The following is a 21,959-nucleotide window of genomic DNA, read 5'->3' on the forward strand; positions in this document are numbered from 1 at the left end:
TTCTGTTTTGGAAGGTTATTTTTTAATTGATTTAATATCTTTAATAGATATAGGCTTACTCAGGTTGTCTATTTCTTCTTGTGAGTTTTGGCAGATTGTGTCTTTCAAGGAATTGGTCCATTGCATCTAGGTTATCAAATTTGTGGGCATAGAATTGTTCATAGTATTCCTTTATTGTTTTTTTAATGTCCATGTGATTTGTAACAATGTGCCCTCTTTCATTTCTGATATTAATAATTTGTGTGCCTTCTCTTTTCCTTAATTATCCTGGTTAGAGAATTACCAGTTTTACTATTGATCTTTTCAAAGAACCAGCTTTTGATTTTGATTTTCTCTGTGGATTTCCTTTTTTCAATTTCATTGATTTCTGCTCTAATTTTTATTATTTCTTCTGCTTACTTTGGATTTAATTTGCTATTTTTTCTAGTTTACTAAGGTGGGAGCTTAGATGATTGATTTTTTTTTTTTTTAAGATCTTCTTTTCTAATAAATGCATTCAATGTTATGAGTTCCCTCTAAAGCACTGCTTTCACTGCATCTCACAAATTTTGATAAGTTGTGTTTATTTCAAAATATTTTTTAGTTTCTCTTGTGAGTTTTTTCTTTGACTTGTGTTACTTAGAAATGTGTTGTTTAATCTCCATGTATTTTGAGATTTTCCAGTTATATTTCTGTTACTTATTTCTAGTTTAATTCCATTGTAGTCTGAATGTAGACATTGTATGATTTCTGTTCTTTTAAATGTGTTAAGGTGTGTTTTTTGGCCCAGAATGTGGTCTCTCTTGGTGAATGTTCCATTGGAGTTTGAGAAGAATGTGTAATCTGTTGTTGGATGAAGTAGTCCAGAGATGTCGATTATATCCTGTTGATTGATGGTGCTATTGAGTTCATCTGTGTACTTAATGATTTTCTGCCTGCTAGATCTGCCCATTCCTGATAGAGAGGTATTGAAGTCTCCAACTATGGTAGTGGATTCATCTGGTTTTCCTTGCAGTTCTATCACTTTTTACCTCATGTAATTTGATGCTCTGTTGTTAGGTGCATACACATGAAGGATTATAATATCTTCTTGGAGAACTGACCCATTTCTCATTATGTAATGCCCTTTTTTTAACCCTGATAACTACTTTGCTTTGAAATCTGCTCTGGCTGAAATTATTTATTTTATTTTATTTTATTTTTGGCTGCATTGGGTCTTTGTTGCTGTGTATGGTCTTTTCTCTAGTTGCAGCGAGCGGGGGCTGCTCTTTGTTGCAGTGCGCAGTCTTCTCATTGTGGTGGCATCTCTTGTTGCAGAGCGCAGGTTCTAGGCGCGCGGGCTTCAGTAGTTGCGGCACACGGGCCCAGTAGTTGTGGCTTGTGGGCTCTAGAGCACAGGCTCAGTAGTTGTGGCACACGGGCTTAGTGGCTCTGCAGCATGTGGGATCTTCCCGGACCAGGAATTGAGCCCTTGTCCCCTGCATTGGCAGGTGGATTCTTAACCACTGTGCCACCAGGGAAGCCCTCTGGCTGAAGTTAATATAGCTACTCCTGCTTTCTTTTGATTATCGTTAGCATGGTATATGTTTTTTCTATCTTTTTAAATTTATATGTGTCTTTATATGTAAAGTATAGACAACATATAGTTGGATCTTATTTTTTGATCCACTCTGACATCTCTTTTAATTGGTGCATTTAGACCGTTAATGTTTAAACTGATTATTGATACAGTTGGTTTGATATCTAACATGTTTGTTACTATTTTCTATTTGTTGCCCTTGTTTTTTGTTCCTATATTTGTCTTCTGTTCTTTTTCTGCCTTTTGTGGTTTTTACTTGAGCATATTATATGATTCCATTTTCTCTCCTTTGTTAGCATATCAGTTATCCTACATTTTTACTTTTTTCAGTGGATGTCATAGAGTTTGCATTTACATCTAATCTTAGTCCACTTTCAAATAATGCTATATCACATCACAGGGAGTGTGAGTACCTTGTAATAACAAAATAACCCTAATTCCTCCCTCCTATTCTTTGTATCATTGCTGTCATACATTTCACTTGGATAATAGCATATATACACATATATACATATATAAGCGTATATATACACATGTATGAGCATATATGTACACACTCGTATATGTACACACACATAAGTATTCGTAACCAAATACATAATGGTATTATTTTGAACAAACTGTTACCTGATAGGTCAGTTAAGATTAAGAAAAATAAAAGGTTTTACTTTACTTTCCACTTATTTCTTTTTCAGTGCTCTTCCTTTATGTAAATTTGAGGTTCTGATCTGTATCATTTTCCTTCTCTCTAGAGAACTTCTTTTAACAAGAAGGCTGGTCTACTGACAACAAATTCCCTGAATTTTTATCTGTCTGAGTCTTTATTTCTTCCTCACTTTTGAAGAAGAATTTCACAGGGTACAGAATTCTAAGTTGGTGTTTTTTTCCCCTTAATACTCTGAATATTTCATTTCACTCTCCTTTCATAGTTTCTGAGGAGAAGTCAGATGTAATTCTTATTTTTGATCTGCTGTAGGTAAGGAGTTTTCCTCCTCTGGCTTCTTTCAGAATTTTTTCTTTACCTTTGATTATCTATAGTCTGAAAATGATATGCCTAAGTGTAGGGTTTTTGGGGGGGCATTTATCCTGCTTGGTGTTTTCTGAGCTTCCTGGATCTGTTGTTTGTGTCTGATATTAATTTGGGGACATTCCCAGTCATTGTTTCAAGTATTTCTGATAGTCCTTTCTCTTCTTTTTCTGGTATCCCCTGTATGTGTATGTTACATTTTTTATAGTTGTCCCACAGTCCTTAGATAGTCAGTTTTGTGTTTGTTAGTCTTTGCTCTCTTTGCTTTTCAGTTTTCGGTGATTCTATTGATATATCTTCAAGTTCAGAGAGTCTTTTCTCAGTCTACTGAGAAAAGTTGTTTCCAGTCTACTATTAAGCCCATAAAAGACATTTTTAAATTCTGTTTCAATGTTTTTGATCTCTAGGTTTGTTTGTTTTAGTTCTTTCTTAGGATATCCATCTCTCTGTTGACATTGTTCATCTGTTCCTACATGCTGTCCACTTTATTCATTAAAGCTAGTAAATTATATATTAACTAGCTCTTAGTTGGTTTAAATTTCTGGTGTGTTAATTCCAACATCCCTGCCATTTCTAGTTCTTATGCTTGCTCTGTGGTTACAAATAGTTTTTTTTGCCTTTTAGTATGCTTTGTAATTTTTTCTTAATAGCTGGACATGATTTCCCAAGTAAAGGAATTGCTATAAATAGGGCTTTAGTAATGTGATAGTGAGATGTAAGGGGAAAGGAAGCATTTGATAATATCCCATCGGGGTAGGCTCTGGTAAACTAGTTTGCCTGAGGACAGGCCTTGGTAAGAAGAATAGAGGGCTCTGGTGTGTCTCAAAATGGTTCCTTTCCTCCTCCCCCTGCTGGAAGCATGAGGGGATTTTCCCCAGTACTTGCTTTGAGAACCTGCTTGAGCTTCTTGGGGTAAGTCTCATAAGAACTGTGGGGGCTCCCCTGTGACTGGCCCCCCTTAGAGTTTTTAACTCTAGACTTACCTATGCTCAGTCTCCTGTCCTGTCACAGGTTCCTGCTTGTGGATCTCTGCTTCAGTAAAACTGTGACTCCCTGTATTTGCCTGTCTCTTCAGTATTAGGGACAACAGTTTGCAGTTTATGTTCTCCCTCCCTAGGGATTCAAGAAGAGTTGTGGATTTTTTAGTCTCTTTAGCTTTTTACTTGTTATTGGATTGGAGAAGTGACTTCCTAGCTCCTTACTTGTGGAACCAGAAATCAGAAGTTGAGATATAGCTTGGATGCTGTTTTCAATATGGAGTGGGAGAAAATATTTCTATACAACTTCCAACTCAAATATACTTACATGTGTATAAAAACATTTATGGATTAAATAACATCTTGAAATACATTCTGAAGTAAAAGATACAAATCTCTTCAACCAAATAAAGATAGCTCTTCTGTTTTCAGGTTTCTCTCCTATGGGTTCTGAGATAGCACGTTCTTCTTCTTCAGACTGAGCCTTTGCATATTCTTTTGTGTGCATCTGATATACCTAAGAAAGTGGGAGGTATCCTGACATCTGTTTCCCTTTATGGTTAAGTACTAGAAAAAGATAGAGTTAATTGACACTGTTATCTAGACAATATCAGGAGAGAAATTGAAGACTCCTCATTGAGGCTCTGAAATTCACTAGGTTATTTATTAATTTATTAATAAATAAATTATTGGATCATGTGTCTCAGGGAGCTTACCATGTAATTAATAGGCAGTTATTATAAGGTGTACTGAGAGTAGGTACAGGTTACTGTGGGTGCAGCAGTCGTGATCCTGGAAATGATAGCTAAGCTGAATCTTTGAGGATGATTAGTTATAAATGTAGAGATCATAGTATTCTAGGCAGGAAGAAAAACTTTTTTAAGACCTGGAGCCAAGGAAGACAGCAGAACAAATCCTCTGAACTGTTATGCTGGAATACAGAGTTAAGAGACGGGAGAAGTGGCAAAAAATGTAGTTGGAATTAGAACGCTAGAACCATATAGTGAAAGGCCTTGACACTACTGAAAAGTCCCTGGTTTTCTCCTGATAGACATAGGAACTAATGAAAGGTGTTAGGCATAGAAGTGACATGAGTCATAGTCTGTCCACTTTTCTACCACAAAGTATTGTATAAACCTATATATTCTGTTTTAAATACAAGGAAGCATGCTCCTGGTTCATGGTAGGGATGGATGAATAGATGAACTGCCTCTGACTGAGTCTTCTCAGAAGGCAGAATGAGCAAAATTCTGCTATTTTGTTGAAGTACTCCAATGAAGCAGTTTTTAGAATCAATGTGAATTTTGTTTTTTTTTAAATCTGAGAATCGGGTCCCAGACTTAATTAGTATGTTGCAGAGCAGTTTAAATTTATTTATTTATTTACTTTTGACAGTGTTGGGTCTTCGTTTCTGTGCGAGGGCTTTCTCTAGTTGTGGCAAGCGGGGGCCACTCTTCATCGCGGTGCGCGGGCCTCTCACTATCGTGGCCTCGCTTGTTGCGGAGCACAGGCTCCGGACGCGCAGGCTCAGTAATCGTGGCTCACGGGCCCAGTTGCTCCACGGCATGTGGGATCTTCCCAGACCAGGGCTCAAACCCGTGTTCCCTGCATTGGCAGGCAGGTTCTCAACCACTGTGCCACCAGGGAAGCCCCTGAATTTTGTATTTTATTCATTATATCTTACACGTGTCCTTAAAAAAAATTTTAAGAAATGTTAGTGGGAATAGTTTACAATCCTCGCTCCTAGGATAATTTGTGAGGATTAAAGGACATAATGTACAAAAACCACTCACTGTATGTTAATGAATGTTTATTGTTTTTGTTATCATTTCAACTTGTAGCACTACCTTCTACCCAGGTGCCCATCTTAGAAACCTAGGTATTCAGCTGTTCCCACTCATTTGCCCCTACATACTGCATCTTTTAAATGTTTCTTGCATCAGTTTCCTCTTCTTTCCTGCTACTTCTTCATTCTTTGCCTGGTCTGTAATAGTAGTCATCACTTAACTGGATTGCCTGCTTCCAGTTTTGCCAACTTTGGTCCCAGTTTCGAAAATGGAATTACCATAAAGGCAGATTTGACTTAGTCACTGACCTGCTTAAAACCCTTTAGTGACTCCTGCTGCAAGTGTTCTTATCTAGTGGTTTATGAATAGTGTGTGAACATTCTGAAACTTTTTGCCAGATGGAGTACATGTGCATGCATTTTTATGTGGAGAAAGTTATTAGCCTTTGTAAGATTACTCCTCTGCTGGCTAAAATCTGAATTTCTTATCATGTCTTATAAAGTCTCCCATAATTTGGCTTCTCCCTGCCTCTTCATATTTTTTGAGTTCTTCTTTGAACTTTTTACTGTTGAACTGCTTCCAGTTGTCATAAGACCATGTTCTTAGGCTCTTCTGCCTTCACTCACTCATTTCCCTCTTATCTCAACCGGTCTTCCCACCCTTTGTGTTGTCAGTTCCTAGTCATCCTTTGTGATTCATCTTGGCTAAATTGCCTCTCTTTATATTGCCATACCTCTTGAGTCCCTATGATGTTAAAATCTGGCTTTTTTTCCCTTTAAACAGTAAGTTCCTTGAAGAAAGAGCCCATATAAAAATAGCCATAGGAGCTGGAATAGTACTAGTTTCTCAAGCAAAGTTTCAACTATACCGAAGGAGACATTTGGAAGTCATCAGGTGTTTCTAAAACCTTGAAAGATGAAACTGTCCAAAGAGGAATACAAAAGAAAAAGTGTCTAATGGCTGGTCCCTGGGGAGTATAATAAGCATTTCTAGATGAGGAAGGGAAGTATCTGAAGAACAGCCAGGGAGAAAGGAGGAAATCAGGAAATAGTGTCCTGAAAACCCACAGTCAACAATTTCCAAAAGGCCTACATTTCGCAGCAAGGTTAAGTGAAATAAGGAGTGAAAAGTGGTGACTTGGTGAGAACAGTCTCTATATTACTGGATACAGGGTGCTGTAAGCCTTGACGTTATTTCCTACACACTGTTACTCTTTTTCCACTAATGCTTCTGGACTGTTTCTGTTATTTTCTCAATATAAGAATCCCTGTTCCTTTGAGGCTGTGCTTTGTGGCTGTGTCATCTTCTCTCTCCATTATCTAATTATCTCCCAGGCCTTTCTCAGTCTTTGAAGAACTCATACTTTTGTACTCTGCTGCAGATCCCCTGCTGTCTTTGTTTACATGGGTAACCTCTAACAACATCTCAGTTCCCCACCCATTTTATCTTCAAAAACCTTCACCGCTGCTTCCTGCTCCTTCCCATTCCCATAGGCATACCAGTCTGAACTGTTCTGCCCCTGAAACCTTTAATTAAAACACCCGCCTCTGGTTGCAGACTTTGTGTGCTTTCTTAACTTGCTTTCTCTCATCCCATCTGTCCTTCCTTGTCTTTGAGAGATGTCCCTTGGCCCCTCTACTACCTTCCAGCCTCAACCCTCTGGTTCCTGTACTCCTGACATAGACTGTTGAGCCCAGAAGATTGAATAGATTGTATTCCATAGGTTGCCTTTTCACTCTGTTGATTGTTTCCTTTGATATTTCTTATTTTTAAGTTTGATATAGTTCCATTTGGCTATTTTTGCTTTCATTGCCTATATGCTTTTGGTGTCATATCAAAGAATTCATTACCCAAATCCAGTGTCCTGAAACTATCCCACTATGTTTTCTTCTAGGAGTTTCATAGTTTAAGGTCACATATTTAGGTCTTTAATCCATCTTGAATTAACTTTTATATTGTATAGTATAAGCTAAGGGTCCAACTTCATTCTTTGCATGGGGATGTTCAGTTTTCTCAGCACCATTTGTTGAAGAGACTGTTCTTTCCCATGTATACCCATGGCAACTTGTTGAAGATCATTTGACTGTATGTGTAAGAGTTTATTTCTGTATTCTCTGTTGTGTTCCATTGGTCTGTATGACTTGTCTTTATACCAGTACCATACTGTTTTAATTACTGTAGCTTTGTAAAGATGTTTTGAAATCAGGAATTGTGAGGCCTCTGACATTGTTTTTCTTTCTCAAGATTAGTTTTGCTATTTGGGGTCCTTTGAGATTCCATATGAATTTTAGGATTTTTTTTTTCTATTTCTGAGAAAATGCCATTGGGATTTCAGTAGGGATTGAATTGAATCTGTAGATTGCTTTGGGTGGTATGGACCTTTTAACAACATTAACTAAGTCTTCCAATCCATGAACACAGGCTGTCTTTCCATTTGTTTGTGTCTTCTTTAGCTTCTTTCAGAAATTTTTTGTCATTTTCACTGTAAAAGTCTTTTGCCTCCTTGGCTAAGTCTGTTCATAAGTATTTTATTTTTGATGCTGTTGCAAATGGAAATATTTTCTTAATTTCCTTTTCAGATTGTTCATTTTTAGTTTATAGAAGCACAACTGATTTATTTTTAAAATAAATTTATTTATTTATTTTTAGCTGTGTTGGGTCTTCATTTCTGTGCGAGGGCTTTCTCTAGTTGCCGCGAGCGGGGGCCACTCTTCATCGCAGTGCGCGGGCCTCTCACTGTCGCGTCCTCTCTTGTTGCAGAGCACAGGCTCCAGACGCGCAGGCTCAGTAGTTGTGGCTCACGGGCGTAGTCGCTCCGCGGCATGTGGGATCTTCCCAGACCAGGGCTTGAACCCGTGTCCCCTGCATTGGCAGGCAGATTCTCAACCACTGCGCCACCAGGGAAGCCCCACAACTGATTTTTGCAAGTTGATTTTTGTATCCTGCAACTTTACTGAATTCATTTATTAGTTCTAACATTTTTTTTTGTGGGATCTTTATGGTTTCCTGCATATTCATGTCATCTGTGAACAAAGATAATTTTGTTTCTTCCTTTCCTATTTGGATGCCTTCATTTGTTTTTCTTGCCTGAATGCTCTGACTAGGATTGCCAGTACTATGTTGAAAAGAAATGGTGAGAGTGTGCATCCTTCCCTTGTTCCTGATGTTAGAGGGAAGGTTTTCAGTTTTACACCATTGGGTATAATATTGACTGTGGGCTTTGCTTATATGGACTTTATTATGTTGAGGTAATTTCCTTTTGTGTCTAGTTTGACTTTTTGTTTTGAAAGGGTGTTTGTCAAATGCTTTTTCTGCATCAGTTGAGATGATCATGTTATTTTTGTCCTTCATTTTGGTAATTTGCTGTATGACATTGATTGATTTTCATATGATGAAGCATCCTTACATTCCAGGAATAAATCCCACCTGGCGATGGTGTATAATCCTTTTCAGGTGTTGTCAAATTCTACTTGCTAGTAATTTATTGATTTTTGCATCCATATTTATCAGGGATATTGGCCTGTATTTTTCTTGTCTCGTAGCTCTGTCTCATTTCAGTATCAGGGTAATGCTGGCCTCATAGGTAAGTTTGGAAGTGTATCCTTCTCTTCATTTTTTGGAAAGAGTTTGAGAAGGATTGGTGTTAATTCTTCTTTAAATCTTTGGTAGAATTCTCCAGTGAAGCTATCTTATCCTGGGCTTTTGTAGAAATATATTCATTTTTTTCTAGGTTATTCAATTTGTTGGTGTATACTTGTTGTTAGTAGTCTCTTATGATTCTTTTTATTTTTGTGGTATCAATTATAATTTCTCTTCTTTCATTTCTGATTTTGCTGTTTGAGTCATTTCTCTTTTTTCTTGGTCTAGCAAATGATTTGTTGATTTTCTTGAAATTCTCCAAAAACAACTCTTACTGTCATTGATTATTTTTTCAGTTGTCTATGCTCTATTTCATTTCTCTATAATCTTCGTTTCCTTCCTTCTGAGTTAGTCTGTTTTTCTGGTTACTTGAGGTCTAAAGTTAGGTTATTGATTCGAGGTCTTTTTTCTTTTTCAATGTGGGTGTTTACCACTATAAACTTCCCCAGTACTGCTTCTGCTGCATCCCATACATTTTGGTATGTTGTGTTTCATTGTTGTTTGTCTCAAGATATTTTCTAATTTTTCTTCTGATTTCTTCTTTGACCCATTGGTTGTTCAAGACTATGTTGTTTAATTTCCATAAATTTGTGGATATTCAAGTTTTCCTTTTGATTTTGATTTTTAACTTCATTCCATTGTGGTTGGGAAAGATACTTGGTATGACCTCCGTCTTCTTAAATTTTGTTAAGACTCGTTTTGTGGCACGACATGTGCTCTTTCCTAGAAAATGTTTTATGTGCAACTGAGAAAATGTAGATTATGCTGTTGTTGTGTGGAGTGTCATTTATTTGTCTGTTAGGTCCATTTGGTTTATTATGATGTTCAAGTCCTCTGTTTCCCAAGTGATTTTCTATCTGGTTGATATATCTACTATTGAAAGTGAGGTACTGAAATGTCCTACTGTAATTGTGTTACTGTCTATTTCTCCCTTTGATTCTGTTAATGTTTGCTTAGTATGTTTCAGTGCTCTGCATATATATTTATAATTGTAGTGTTTTTCTGGTGAATTGACCCTTTTATTATTATATAATGTGTCCTTTGTTTCTTTTGACAGTTTTTGACTTTATTTTCTTATATATAAATATTTTCTTTATTTTCTGATCATATGTATCTCTTCCCTCTTTCGGTTATATTTGCATAGGATGTTTTTTCTGTTCTTTCACTTTCAGTTTGTGTATGTCCTTGTATCTAAAGTAACTCTCTTGTAGACAACATATAGTTGAGTCTTTTCTTTTTTAAATCCATTTAGCCAATCTGTGTCTTTAGATTGGGAGTTTAATCCATTAACATTTAAAGTAAGTACTGATAGGGAACGACTTACTATTGCCATTTTGTTAATTGTTTTTTGTATATATTGTAGTTATTTTTTCCCCTCTTTTTCTCTGAGATGCCTTCCTTTGTGTTTTGTTAATTTTTTTTTGTAGTGACATGCTTTGATTCCTTTCTTTCTTTTGTGCATCTTCTATAGGTATTTTCTTTGTGGTTACCATGGCAATTACATAAAATCTTACAGTTGTAATGAAGTATTTTAAACTGATAACAATTTCAGCTGCATACAAAAACTTTACTTCTTTACATCTCTCCCCTTTTTGTTGATGACACAAATCACACCTTTTTATATTTCATATCCGTTGATATATAGTTGAGTTTTTAAAATGTTTTTATATTTTAACTCTCTACCTGAAGTAAAAGTGATTTACTCACCACCATTACAATATTACAGGATTCTGTATTTGTCTATAAATTTACCTTTACCAGAAAGCTTTATATTTTCATATGCTTTTATGTTGTGTTTTGTGTCCTTTTGTTTCAAGTTGTAGGACTCCCTTTTGCATTTCTTATAAGGCAGGTTTAGTGGTGGTGAACTATCTCAGCTTTTGTTTATGCTAGGAGGTCTTTATATCTCCTTCATTTTTAAAGTCAGTTTTGCCAGATAATAGTGTTTTGGTTGGAAGGTATTTTTCTCCAGCACTGTGAATATGTCGTCCCACTCCTTTCTGGTGTGGAAGGTTTCTACTGAGAAATCTGCTGATAGCTTCCTTGTACATGACCAGTAGTTTCCATTTTGTTGCTTTCAAGATTTTCTCTTTATCTTTGGCTTTGGATAGTTTTGGATTATAATGCATCTTAGTATGGGCCTCTTTCGGTTAATCCTAGTTGGAGTCCTTTGAGCCTCTTAAAATTAGATACCATTTTTTTCTTCCTCATATTTGGAAGGCATTTGGCCATTATTTTTTCAAATAAGCTGTCTGCTTCATTCTCTCTTCTCCTGCTGGTATTCCCCTAATGCATATATTGGTCATCTTGATGATGTCCCATAAGTCCCTTAGGCTTTCTTCATTTTTCTTTTTTTTTTTTTTTTCTTTTTCTTCTTTTTTCCTTCTGACTCAAGAATTTCAAAGACCTGCCCATCAGGTTCATTGATTCTTTTCTTTTGCTTGATCAAATCTGCCATTACCTCTTGAGAATTTTTCAGTTCATTTATTGTATTCTTCAACTCTAGAATCTTTGGTTCTTTATATGTATATTTTTTGATATTCTCATTTGTTCACGCATCATGATTTCATCTAGTTTTCTCTTTGTGTTCTCTTGTAGTACTATGAGTTTCTTTAAAGCAGTTAGGCTGAATTTTTTGTCATTTAATTCGTAGAGCTCTGTTTCTTTAGGTCATTTTCTAGAGCTTTATTTTGTTCATTTGACTGGGTCATGATTCCCTGTTTTTTTATGTGCCTTATTTTTTTGTTGTTATTAATGTGGATTTTGCATTTGGAAAACAGCTTCTCTCCCAGTCTTTATGGTCTGGCTTCATAGAGGAGAAGATCACCATCATTCAGCCTAGCTAGAGATTCTTGGTACCTCTAAAACCTTTTAGGGAGTGCATCTTCTCTGGACTTGTGCTTGTAATTTCCCAATTGAAGAGGTTTATTGGTTTTTTTTCAAGAGCTTATAGTCTTTTGCCTTCTCTTGTGTCTTTCTGTAGCACTTAAGGTTCTCTGAGGCTACAGCAAGCCAGAGAACTGTCTTTTGTTTTCCCTAGGCATCCAGTCAGTGTATGCTAGTTCCATCAGTTTTCTGAGTTAGGCAAGACAGAAAGTAGTTCTTTGGGCAGCCCCCTTGAGAATGTTGGACATAATTCTTCTCTTTTTTTTTTTTTTTCTGTTTCCAAGGGTGATGCTGCAAGTTGGGCTTTTCATCACTATTGTGAACTTGTGCCAGTTTGAGGAGGGGTTGAGGCAATTGATATGAAACAACTTTTCTTACACATTTCTGGCTGGTTTAGGCTTTGAGCTTGCCTGAGGTACTGCAACTTTCTAATTGGTTTTGGAGGTTTCCTAAAAGGTTTTGGGATCACATGTAAGTCAGAGTTTCTGTGGGGGAATCAGTTCTGGTGCTTCTTTTTTCTCCGTCCTGCTGTCCTTTCTGGTTGGCTGGTTAGTTTTTTTATCTTTGTTCAGATAGATGTAGTAATTCTACAGTTCAGTTGATAGGAATGCACCTATAGGCTCATTTATCACCTATACAAAGCTAACTTTGATGTGTATTGAATAATCTTTAGTATAAATTCAAAGTTAAGTCTTAAGAATTTTCTCACCCTAACACTGAAAGAACTCTAGGTGTTTCTCAACAATATATATAAAAGCTCTTAAGTTTTTAAATAACTCCAAGGTTTTCTCAGCTCCCTAACCTCCTAGAAAAGATTATTTTATAAGAGTGATCCAGCTATCTAGAATGCAAAATAGTCAGCCAACCAGATCTTTATCACAGAATTTACAGCATATTGCCTGATCCATGGTAGACACTCAGATGTATAATTAGTCAAGGTACAAGTTTTGTCTTGATTGTCTTTGAATCAGAAATAAAAGTCAAAGACCATATTTCATGATCATCACAGAGAATTAGTAGTTGCGCTACACTAATGCCAGCATGTACTTTGTATTCCTTTCCCTTTAGGATCTTAATTGGAGGGAGGTGGATGGATATATTTTGTATTTTGTTTATTCTTCATTCTAAAATGTCACACTGTTTTAAAAAACAAAAAGTTTCTTTAAGGTGAGTAATTTTGAATAAATATTTAGTTCTACAGTTGTGTTTACTGTATAACAAACTCTCTAGGCATTGAGATTAAAGCCTCAATAAAAGAATACTGAGGACTTATTATTACAGTAAACATATTTCTAACAGTAAAAAAATAACAATTTAAATAAAAACTTATTTTTGTGAAAACTGTATCTTATTCTATAGTTAATGGCTTGTTGCTTGGATCATGGTAATAATGAGTTCACAATTGAAATAATCTAATAATTCACTCAAATCCATTGTAATAGACCCAACCTTAAACCTGATCGTGGCTGTGTCACAGATGTTTTTTTGTCGGATCTATTTCTGTAAGGCCTAATACTATCTAGGATAACATTGGTCGTTCTTAAAATTTTTTTATGTTAAATAAAACTTTGGGGAAGGGGGTGGAGGATTTACAAAGGCAACATCCTAGAAGGAACAAAGCTGTTCTACTTTCTTTGAGGCTAGTAAGCAGTGGTTATTAGCTTTATAGACTGATTATATAAGCCTTGGGCCCTTTCTGTTTTATCTTTGGCTTCTTGATTCCTCACATCTTCATTTGACTTCATTTTCAATTAAAGCCCCTCTACTTAACATTCACATGTTCTTTTGATCTTTGCCTTTTTATCTCTTTTCATTATTCTGTACTTCCTCCACCAATAGTTCTTATGTTGCACATCACAGTTACTATTTCTTTTATGTTCTGTCGTTTTGTATTATAATTAGTCTTGTTTGCTCACTGTTCACTGATACATCTTCACTTTCTGACAGTTGCTTTTTTTTTTTGGCCATGCCATGCAACATGCGAGATCTTAGTTCCCCGACTAGGGATCAAACCCATGCGCTCTGCGTTGGGAGCTCGGGGTCTTAGTCACTCGACTGCCAGGGAAGTCCCCTGACAGTTACTATTTTTATTTCTTCATTTTCTTCGTTCTTGTATTCATTGTTTATTTTCCAACTTCCTACTAAGTTCAATTTAAGATCATTTTCCACTTCCATCTCTTATGTTGTTGGCAGCCGTTTCAGTGGTTCTGATTCCAGTGGTTTGCCATTGGTATAGGAACATTAAACATACTTTCCTAGTATTTGTTTCCTTGACAGGCAAATTAAGTTGCTGTGCATAATGTGGTCAGAGTTTAACTCTTGTATTTATCATTATTATTATAGGGTTTTGTTTTTTTGTTTTTGTTAAGTACCGGACTGTTCCAAAAACAGAGTCGGCAAATGTGGTATTAGTACCATTGATGATGTTGACATTGGTTTTCCTTTTCCTCCCCTGATGGCTGAAACCAGTTCCTCTGCCATTTGATCTGCTGTCTAAAAAGTTACAATATGGCAACAGTATTTTACCCCAGTGTTTTACTTTGAAAACTTCCAAACATGCAGGTAAATTGAAAGAATTGCACAGTTGATGCCATATGCCTGTCATCTAGATTCTACCTTTAATATTTACGGTGCTTTATCATATATCCACCCTTCTATTTATCAATCCATCTTTTTTCCCCCATACATTTCAAAGTTAATTGCTGACATCAGTACACTTCCCCCTAAGGTGAAACCATTTTTAAAAGATTTCCACCAAGTTTTCTAGAGTAACTCTGGCTCTCCATATTATTATTCCACAGAACATTTATTTGTAGGACTGTCTCATTGATTCAGTCATAGAAATAAAAGAAGTCAATGGAAAGTATTACCTGTGTAAGTATCTCAAGAGCGTTGAGAGCGCTATCACTAAATGGTTTCACTTGACTTGATAAGAAAAAATCCCTTTATAAAAAATCAGTATAATATAAAGTATAATACTTGGTTTGTTTTTTACATAGAAGAAAAGGCAGTGAGATGTGAGGAAATTATAGAAAGTTAGCCATAGCCCCTCTTGGGATGGTTTTGAATGACAGATAAGGTGTCACTAAAGGGACCCCGTTGGGAAAAGACATCTCTTCATTTCTTTCCTTTTTTCTATTTCATTTTCTTCCTCTTTTTCTCTCCTCGTCTCTTCTTTATCTTTCTTTTTCCCTCTTTCCTTTCTTTTTTGAAATCATACTTGACGGAGTTATACATTTTACTGCATAAAATGATTTGCTGAGGGAAAAGAAAGAGTAGGAGGCCATGTGATTGGATGGAAGTGTCACTGGAGGGCAGAAAGCACAGTCTCTAAATTAAGAGTTGGGAAGTTTTTTCTGTAAAGGCCAGGTGGTATTTATTTTAGGCTCTGCAGGCTGTACAGTCTCTGTTAAAACTACTCAGCTCTGCTGTTGTAATATGAAAACAGCAGTAGACAATATGTAAATGAATGAGCTTGGCTGTGTTCTAGTAAGACTTTGTGGATGCTAAAATTTGAATTTCATGTAATTTTTACATGTCACAAAATGTTATTCTTATACTGACTTTTTCAACCATTTAAAATTTAAAAACCAAACAAGCTATAAAAAAATAGGTGGCATGCTAGATTTGGTCCATAACCTATGATTTGGCAACTCGATGTATAGGGTTTAATCTTGTACAGGTTATTTACCAAAATGTCATTATTAATGTACATATTCCCAATGTAGAGGCTTTTTTATGTGCTCTAAATTAGATGGGGATACAGAATTATATACAGGTAATTCAAGGTGTCACTGAAGTGAGGAAAGAAGAAAAATGCTTGGTGTGGTTGATTCCAGTAATAACACGGAGGTTCTGTCTTGGCCTCCTTTCAGTCCTGTTTCATCAGTCTAGCTGCCGTTTCTAAGTCTTGGGGCAGTGAAGCAGATCAAATAGAGGGGCCTACTTTTATATTAAATCTACCCTTAGTGGTATTAAAAGCCCAAGTTTTGAGTCAAACCTGGGTTCAGATCTCTTATTAGATATGTGACTTGTTAGGTAACAGCTCTGAGCATCAGCAGAACGCAGGTTAATATAGCTAATCATAGACTTGTGAGGATGCTAATAAAAATTGTAACAATAAATGGTGGCTAACTATGTGCCATAAGTTAATGGTGCTTACTATGTGCCATGCAGTGTTCTAAGCACTTTTTATATATTAACTCATTTAATTCTCTCACAGCCATAATAATTCTGTATGCCATCATTTTTAAGATGAGGAAACTGAGACACAGGAAGTTAAGTAAACTCATTCAAGGTCACATAGTTAATAAGTGACGGAGCCAGCATGTGAACTTGGGCAATCTGGCCTCAGAGTGTGAGCTTTTAACTTCTAGGGTTTATTGTCGTCTAAAGCGAGAACATCTTGTAAGCCTAGCACGTAGGTCTTCAACAAATTATAGATATATTAAATTTACAGAATATAGTGCTACCTGTTCCTCAAGAAACTTTTGTGTTTTGTGTGATACCAGATATGCATAAATTTGAGATTCAAATTATGATTTTTCAGAAGGCATTTTACTTTTTCAATTACACATTATTTATGGGATTTTTTTTCCATAAAAGTTTTTAGTACTACTATTGTTAAGAATTATTTTGAAATGTATCACCTTCTGTAAGACAATATAGTAGAAACGACTTAGACTCTGAAGCCAGAAGACCTCTGGACTCCTGCTCTCATCCTAGTTCTGCACTTTCCTTTGTGCGACCTTGGATATGTGATTTGACTCTTTCAGTTCTGTCTCCTTTTTTGGCTGTGGACTGAAGATCATCCTCAAAGTTATGGGATTCAGATGAGATAACCTGTGTAAAAGTCCCTTGCAGTGTGTCCAGTATGTTACCAGGCATTCAACAAATGATAGTTCCTTGCTCACCTCCCTATTAACAGATTTAGAACTGAAAGGAGTCTTAAAGATGGGAAACTGAGGTCCAGAGTTGTTCAGATAGTACAGCTACTTTGATTCTTAAAGCCGGTTTTCTGATTTCTCAGTCTTGTTCTGTTTTTCATGTTCACACTTGTTTATGTATTACATTCAGAAGCATTTTATGTGTATGACCGGTATTTTTTTGGTTTGTTTGTTTTTTTAGGACAATAAGAAAAATAGCTAGACTGTTTTGGTATTTTGATTTTTGAAATTAATCTTTAAAAACTCATACGGACAATTTAGTAAACCCTGAGGCCATTCAAATCACGTATATGAAGTTTTGAAACCACTAACATTTTCCCCTTTCATATTCATTAATTTTAATATATAAGTAACATGTTATAGAAAAAATAAATTGCAAACAAAATGATAGAATAATTTAAAAAACTCATTCAATCACATTATTCAGGGAGATGACTGTTGACACTGAAATAAAAATGGCTTCATATGACAGTACTTTGTAACAGACTTTTACAATTAAAAGATCAATTAGTGATCTATGCCATATTCATATCTTGATAATTTTTGTTGATTCCATTGTGTGAATGGTTATCAGTTCATTTTAGTAATCTATTTTTGGGCATGTCAATTTTTTTCCAGGTTTTGTAGAAACAAAATTGTCCTATTATTTTCACCCAAAATGGGATCTTTGATTCATATGGTTCATCCTCTGATTCATTTTTAAGACTTTTGATAAAAGTTCATAATTTTCTTCCAGAAAGGAAATACATACTTATTTACATTCTCACTAGGGAAAGCTATTGCATTTTGGAAGAAGAATAGCAGTGTATGGTATAAACCTTATAAATTCTATATTTCTTTTTCTTCACATGTTGTCACTTAGTATTTTGCACAGTGATACATCTGAAATAGTATGTTTTAATTTTCAGGAGTGGAATTGTTTATAGCTACATATAATAAAATATCTAAGTGCGTTTTGTGGGTTTTTCTTTTTTCTCTGTTCGCATGCATTGAGTGGTAAATTTGCATGGAACATATGAAAAACAGAGCACCAGAATGAATTGAATGTGTTTGAGTTATTACTGTTTGTCACTTACCTTGATAGTTTAGAGACAGAGTCCTACTTTTGAGACAAAATTTGACTTATTAGTGTGTCCCTTATTTGTCTTCTTGTTAGTTGTTCAGTTTCTCATGATTAACAAGATGTATCTCATGATTAACAAGATGTATCTCACGATTAACAAGATGTAAACTCTAATGCCATTTGCCATTTAGTCCTACATGTTTGTGAGATCATTGTAGGAACACTTTGAGAATTAAATTAGGTAAATTATTTTTTAAATTGTTTTGATTATTTGTAGTTTTTATTCCTGTATGTCTATTTGGAAACAAAAGGAATAGCTATGAATTATGTTTTTTTGGATCCAGTAGACTACTCAAGTTATGGTGATCTCATATCATCAGTAGTAGAAGTATAGATCTTAAGAGTTGGAATAAGCCATAGAGATAGAAATGTAGTCCAGCTTCTTGCTTGATGAAATAACCCCTTCTTCAGTATCCTTCCTAGGTCTGCTAGAACAGCCATAATGGAACATTAATTCACATACTTTATGTTCACAAAGTAAGAAGAATATAAGATTTTGCTCTAAAAGGAATTTAAAATATTCCATGTTCCTATGACATGATATTAATGAGGAAGTTTAATGATACCTTTTGGGTTCAAAATTGTATGTTTTGAGCCACTTTCTTATAATATAACATAAGGTTTGGATATTTTATTTATAAATTTCTTTTTAAATCTCCCATATAGTAGATAATGGGGGGGGGGTGTCCTTCTTTGTTCCACATAGAAGTTCTGTGTTAACTATAAGTCAAATATTTACAGACTGTTGAAACAAAATGGTGATTATATAAAGGAAAGCTGGATTGATACTTTAAATAGACTCTCATTTTCTTAATGTTAATTTTTAAAGTGATAAAATACTAAAACTCTTAGTCATAAAACTTGTGATTTTCAGCTGTGGTGCTAAACAATTGAAGCACATCAAACAAGCGCCCCTCCACTGCACCCCAAACCAAAGGAAAGCATATTCTATTAAAACAATGATTTTTGACAAGCATTGGTATTCTTTATCATATGTCTTAGGAAATAAGTATCAAATATTTCACCAGTTAAAAGTTTTGTGTAAATAGTGTATCTCCATTTTCTATACCTCATCTTAATATGCAGGTTTATTACTTCAGTGCTTGACTAACTTCTGCCTTGCTGATGATCTGTTGAGCTTTGTATCTGAGAGCTCTACTAATCACTGTGCTTATTGTTTGAATGTTTGGTACAGGAAGCGAGCAGCTGCAAAACATCTAATAGAACGCTACTACCACCAGTTAACTGAGGGCTGTGGAAATGAGGCCTGCACGAATGAGTTTTGTGCTTCCTGTCCAACTTTTCGTCGTATGGATAACAATGCAGCAGCTATTAAAGCCCTTGAGCTTTATAAGATTAATGCAAAACTCTGTGATCCTCATCCCTCCAAGAAAGGAGCAAGCTCAGCTTACCTTGAAAACTCTAAAGGTGCCCCTAACAACTGCTCTGACGTGAAAATGAACAAGAAGGATGGACAAGGAGCAAGAGATGATTTTAAAGGTAAGATGTTCTATTTTTAATTGAGAATTTTGGACTGAAAACCACATTGGAGATTTTCAAAATGTGTGAGGTGTTGCTGTTTGCTTTTTTTGTCTCATTTTGTGACCTTAGGACATGATAGTATAGTGGAATCGATTTTTTATTGTGATAGAGGATAGAACTAATAACTAAGTTAATGATTTCACTCTATTTTACTGTTCCGATGATCTCTAATTAGAAGCAGATTATATTCCCAAAAGTTCCTTTGCTAATGGATTGATTAGAAATTTTAAATATTTTCCACTAGGAAAAATGTATTAAGTAGTAGCTAATAACCTAAACTAGGCCACAAAGTCATTTAGATGTTAGAATAGCTGGACTAAATATCTGGCATGCATTTTGGAACCCGAGCACTATACAGTGGAAGTAGCAGAAAGAGGAATCAGTGATCTTTTTCTGTTTCTGAAGGCAAGGCAAAATGTTGTTAATAGTTACCTGAGAAATAATCAATTTTTCTTCCTAATGTATTCTTCCTGTATCCTGCTCACCTTCTCCCAGGCATTTGGCACACTCATACTGCCAAGAATCATTACCTAACAATGGTAGTCTTACCCAAGCCTTATTTTTCTTTCTAAATGATCCTGTATTCCAAAACTTTTAAAACTTTTTTTCTTTTTAATAAACTTCAAACTTTCTTTCTCCCAGTGAAGGCAAATCGGTATTAGAAACAAGTTAATCAGATTTTTGAATGACTGACAGTCCTGCCAGAGGTAATTGTATTTTAAAAGAGGAAGCTTTTTGTTTAGAATATATAGAAGTTAGATACTACCTCTGAAGTTTTCAGTAACGTCATTTGAATCAAGTTTAAATTAATTAGTGAAATGGAATTGTGTTAATAGCTTCTACTCTGTTTCCATAATAAAGCTGTTTTCATAACTTTATTGCAGCTTTATTGCATGAATATTTCTATTCCATGAATTAGCTCACACACTAGATAAATAAGTGAACGTTGTCAATATGTTAATGTGGAAGTTGCATTATACATATTTCCCCAGCAGGTGTGCACCATAAGAACAACTGTTACTGTGAATGTAGGATGTGCTGCCACAGTTGAAGGCAGCAAGCCATTTGGGGGTTATAGTATAGGATGGATGTACCCATCTTCTTTTTGGCTATGTGGTTCATTTTAGAGGTACTTATTGGGTGATTATCCCCAGTCTTTGTGTACTGTTTAAGCTCAAGTCTATATAATTTAGCAGTTCATTGTACTTTCTTCCAATATACTACAGTCTTTCCCCCTGCCCCCTTTTTCCTGCAACACCTGTATTTACTATAGTATATTTTTACTAGGAATTATAAATATAGTAACTGCACTAGTACTTTTATTTCGAGTGTTAATTATATATGTTAGCTGTAGTTACAAAGTTTCAGGTGTTGAATAGTCTGCCCCAAACTCTTTTCGCATAAGAATTTAAGTTTAAAATTTTATAGATTTAAGAGTATTTTTCAAATACACATATATCATAAAATATACAGGTATGTCATACAAAAATGTCTCATTTATTGTTTTCTCAGTAGAGTACCTCCTTTTATTGATACTCAAACGTTAATGAATGTTTATATTTCAAAATGCAATGTTTTTTAACTAATTTACATTTATGTCTGAAAAACTCAGTTTAACATTTTAAACAAAACACCATGTGAATAAAGTATTAGTACATTTTATGTAGAATTAGTAGAATGTCAGAATCACTTGAAGATGTTCTGAAGAGCATGTCATGCCAACAGAGGGTACGTGGGTCTAGAACGCTGCTTATCTGTAAGATAAGCCATATTTACTGCATGCAAGGCAACTCTTTGTTAACAACTTTATTATTTGATGATTAGGAAACAGAATGTCCTATGTCCTAACTGGATAGTTATTTATTATAGATAGTTACTATGTTCTGGTTATATTTTAAGAAATTAGGTGTTTTTTGTTTTTGTTTTTTTTGGGGGGGCCTGGTCTCATAAGAACATATTATAATTTTTTTCCAATTAAAATAGTGTGAAATAAGCTCCCAGTTAGCAGTTTCACACTCTTCAGGAAGAGGTTACTGAAGTTTAGCAGAAGATGCCTAAATATCCTGAATAGAACAAATCTTAAGGATTCGTTCTTAAAGAGTTATGACCCATAAAAGAAGGTGTTGACAGTCTGGTAGCAAGGACCAAAGATTAGATTCGTGGTGTGATAAAATTTGGTATTTTTGTGGTTCGGTTTTTGGAAGCTGCTCATTCACTAACCATTTGCATTTTGTATTGTCTTTTACTATGAAGCAAATATAAAAGCAGAGGTAGGAATCATATTAAGAAATTTTATATGTGTTCATTACAAGTATAAGGGTCCATTTGACACAATGAAGATAGGATTATCTACATGACTCTAAAATTATCTTCTGCTTAAGTATTTGATGACAAGGCTGTCACTCTTTTGATTAAAGGGATTAAGACTTTTGTCAGTAATATTGTTTTACCAATACATCTTCTTAGAGTTAACA

General features: G+C 35.2%; 1 protein-coding gene across 9 annotated transcripts in view; it reads left to right on the forward strand.

The window, feature by feature from the left end:
• UBE3A (ubiquitin protein ligase E3A) overlaps positions 1–21,959 on the forward strand; it is a 91,602-nt gene that overhangs the window by 39,476 nt on the left and 30,167 nt on the right. For 6 of the 9 annotated variants that reach the window (XM_059912630.1, XM_059912632.1, XM_059912634.1 and 3 more), the window contains one exon: positions 19,139–19,443. In XM_059912630.1, coding sequence (XP_059768613.1) covers positions 19,139–19,443 — 305 coding nt within the window. The remainder of the gene's footprint in view (positions 1–19,138; positions 19,444–21,959) is intronic. The other 3 variants (XM_059912637.1, XM_059912636.1, XM_059912638.1) reach the window with 1 other exon arrangement.

Source organism: Balaenoptera ricei, chromosome 2, assembly GCF_028023285.1.
Source record: "Balaenoptera ricei isolate mBalRic1 chromosome 2, mBalRic1.hap2, whole genome shotgun sequence".
Lineage (NCBI taxonomy): Eukaryota > Metazoa > Chordata > Mammalia > Artiodactyla > Balaenopteridae > Balaenoptera > Balaenoptera ricei.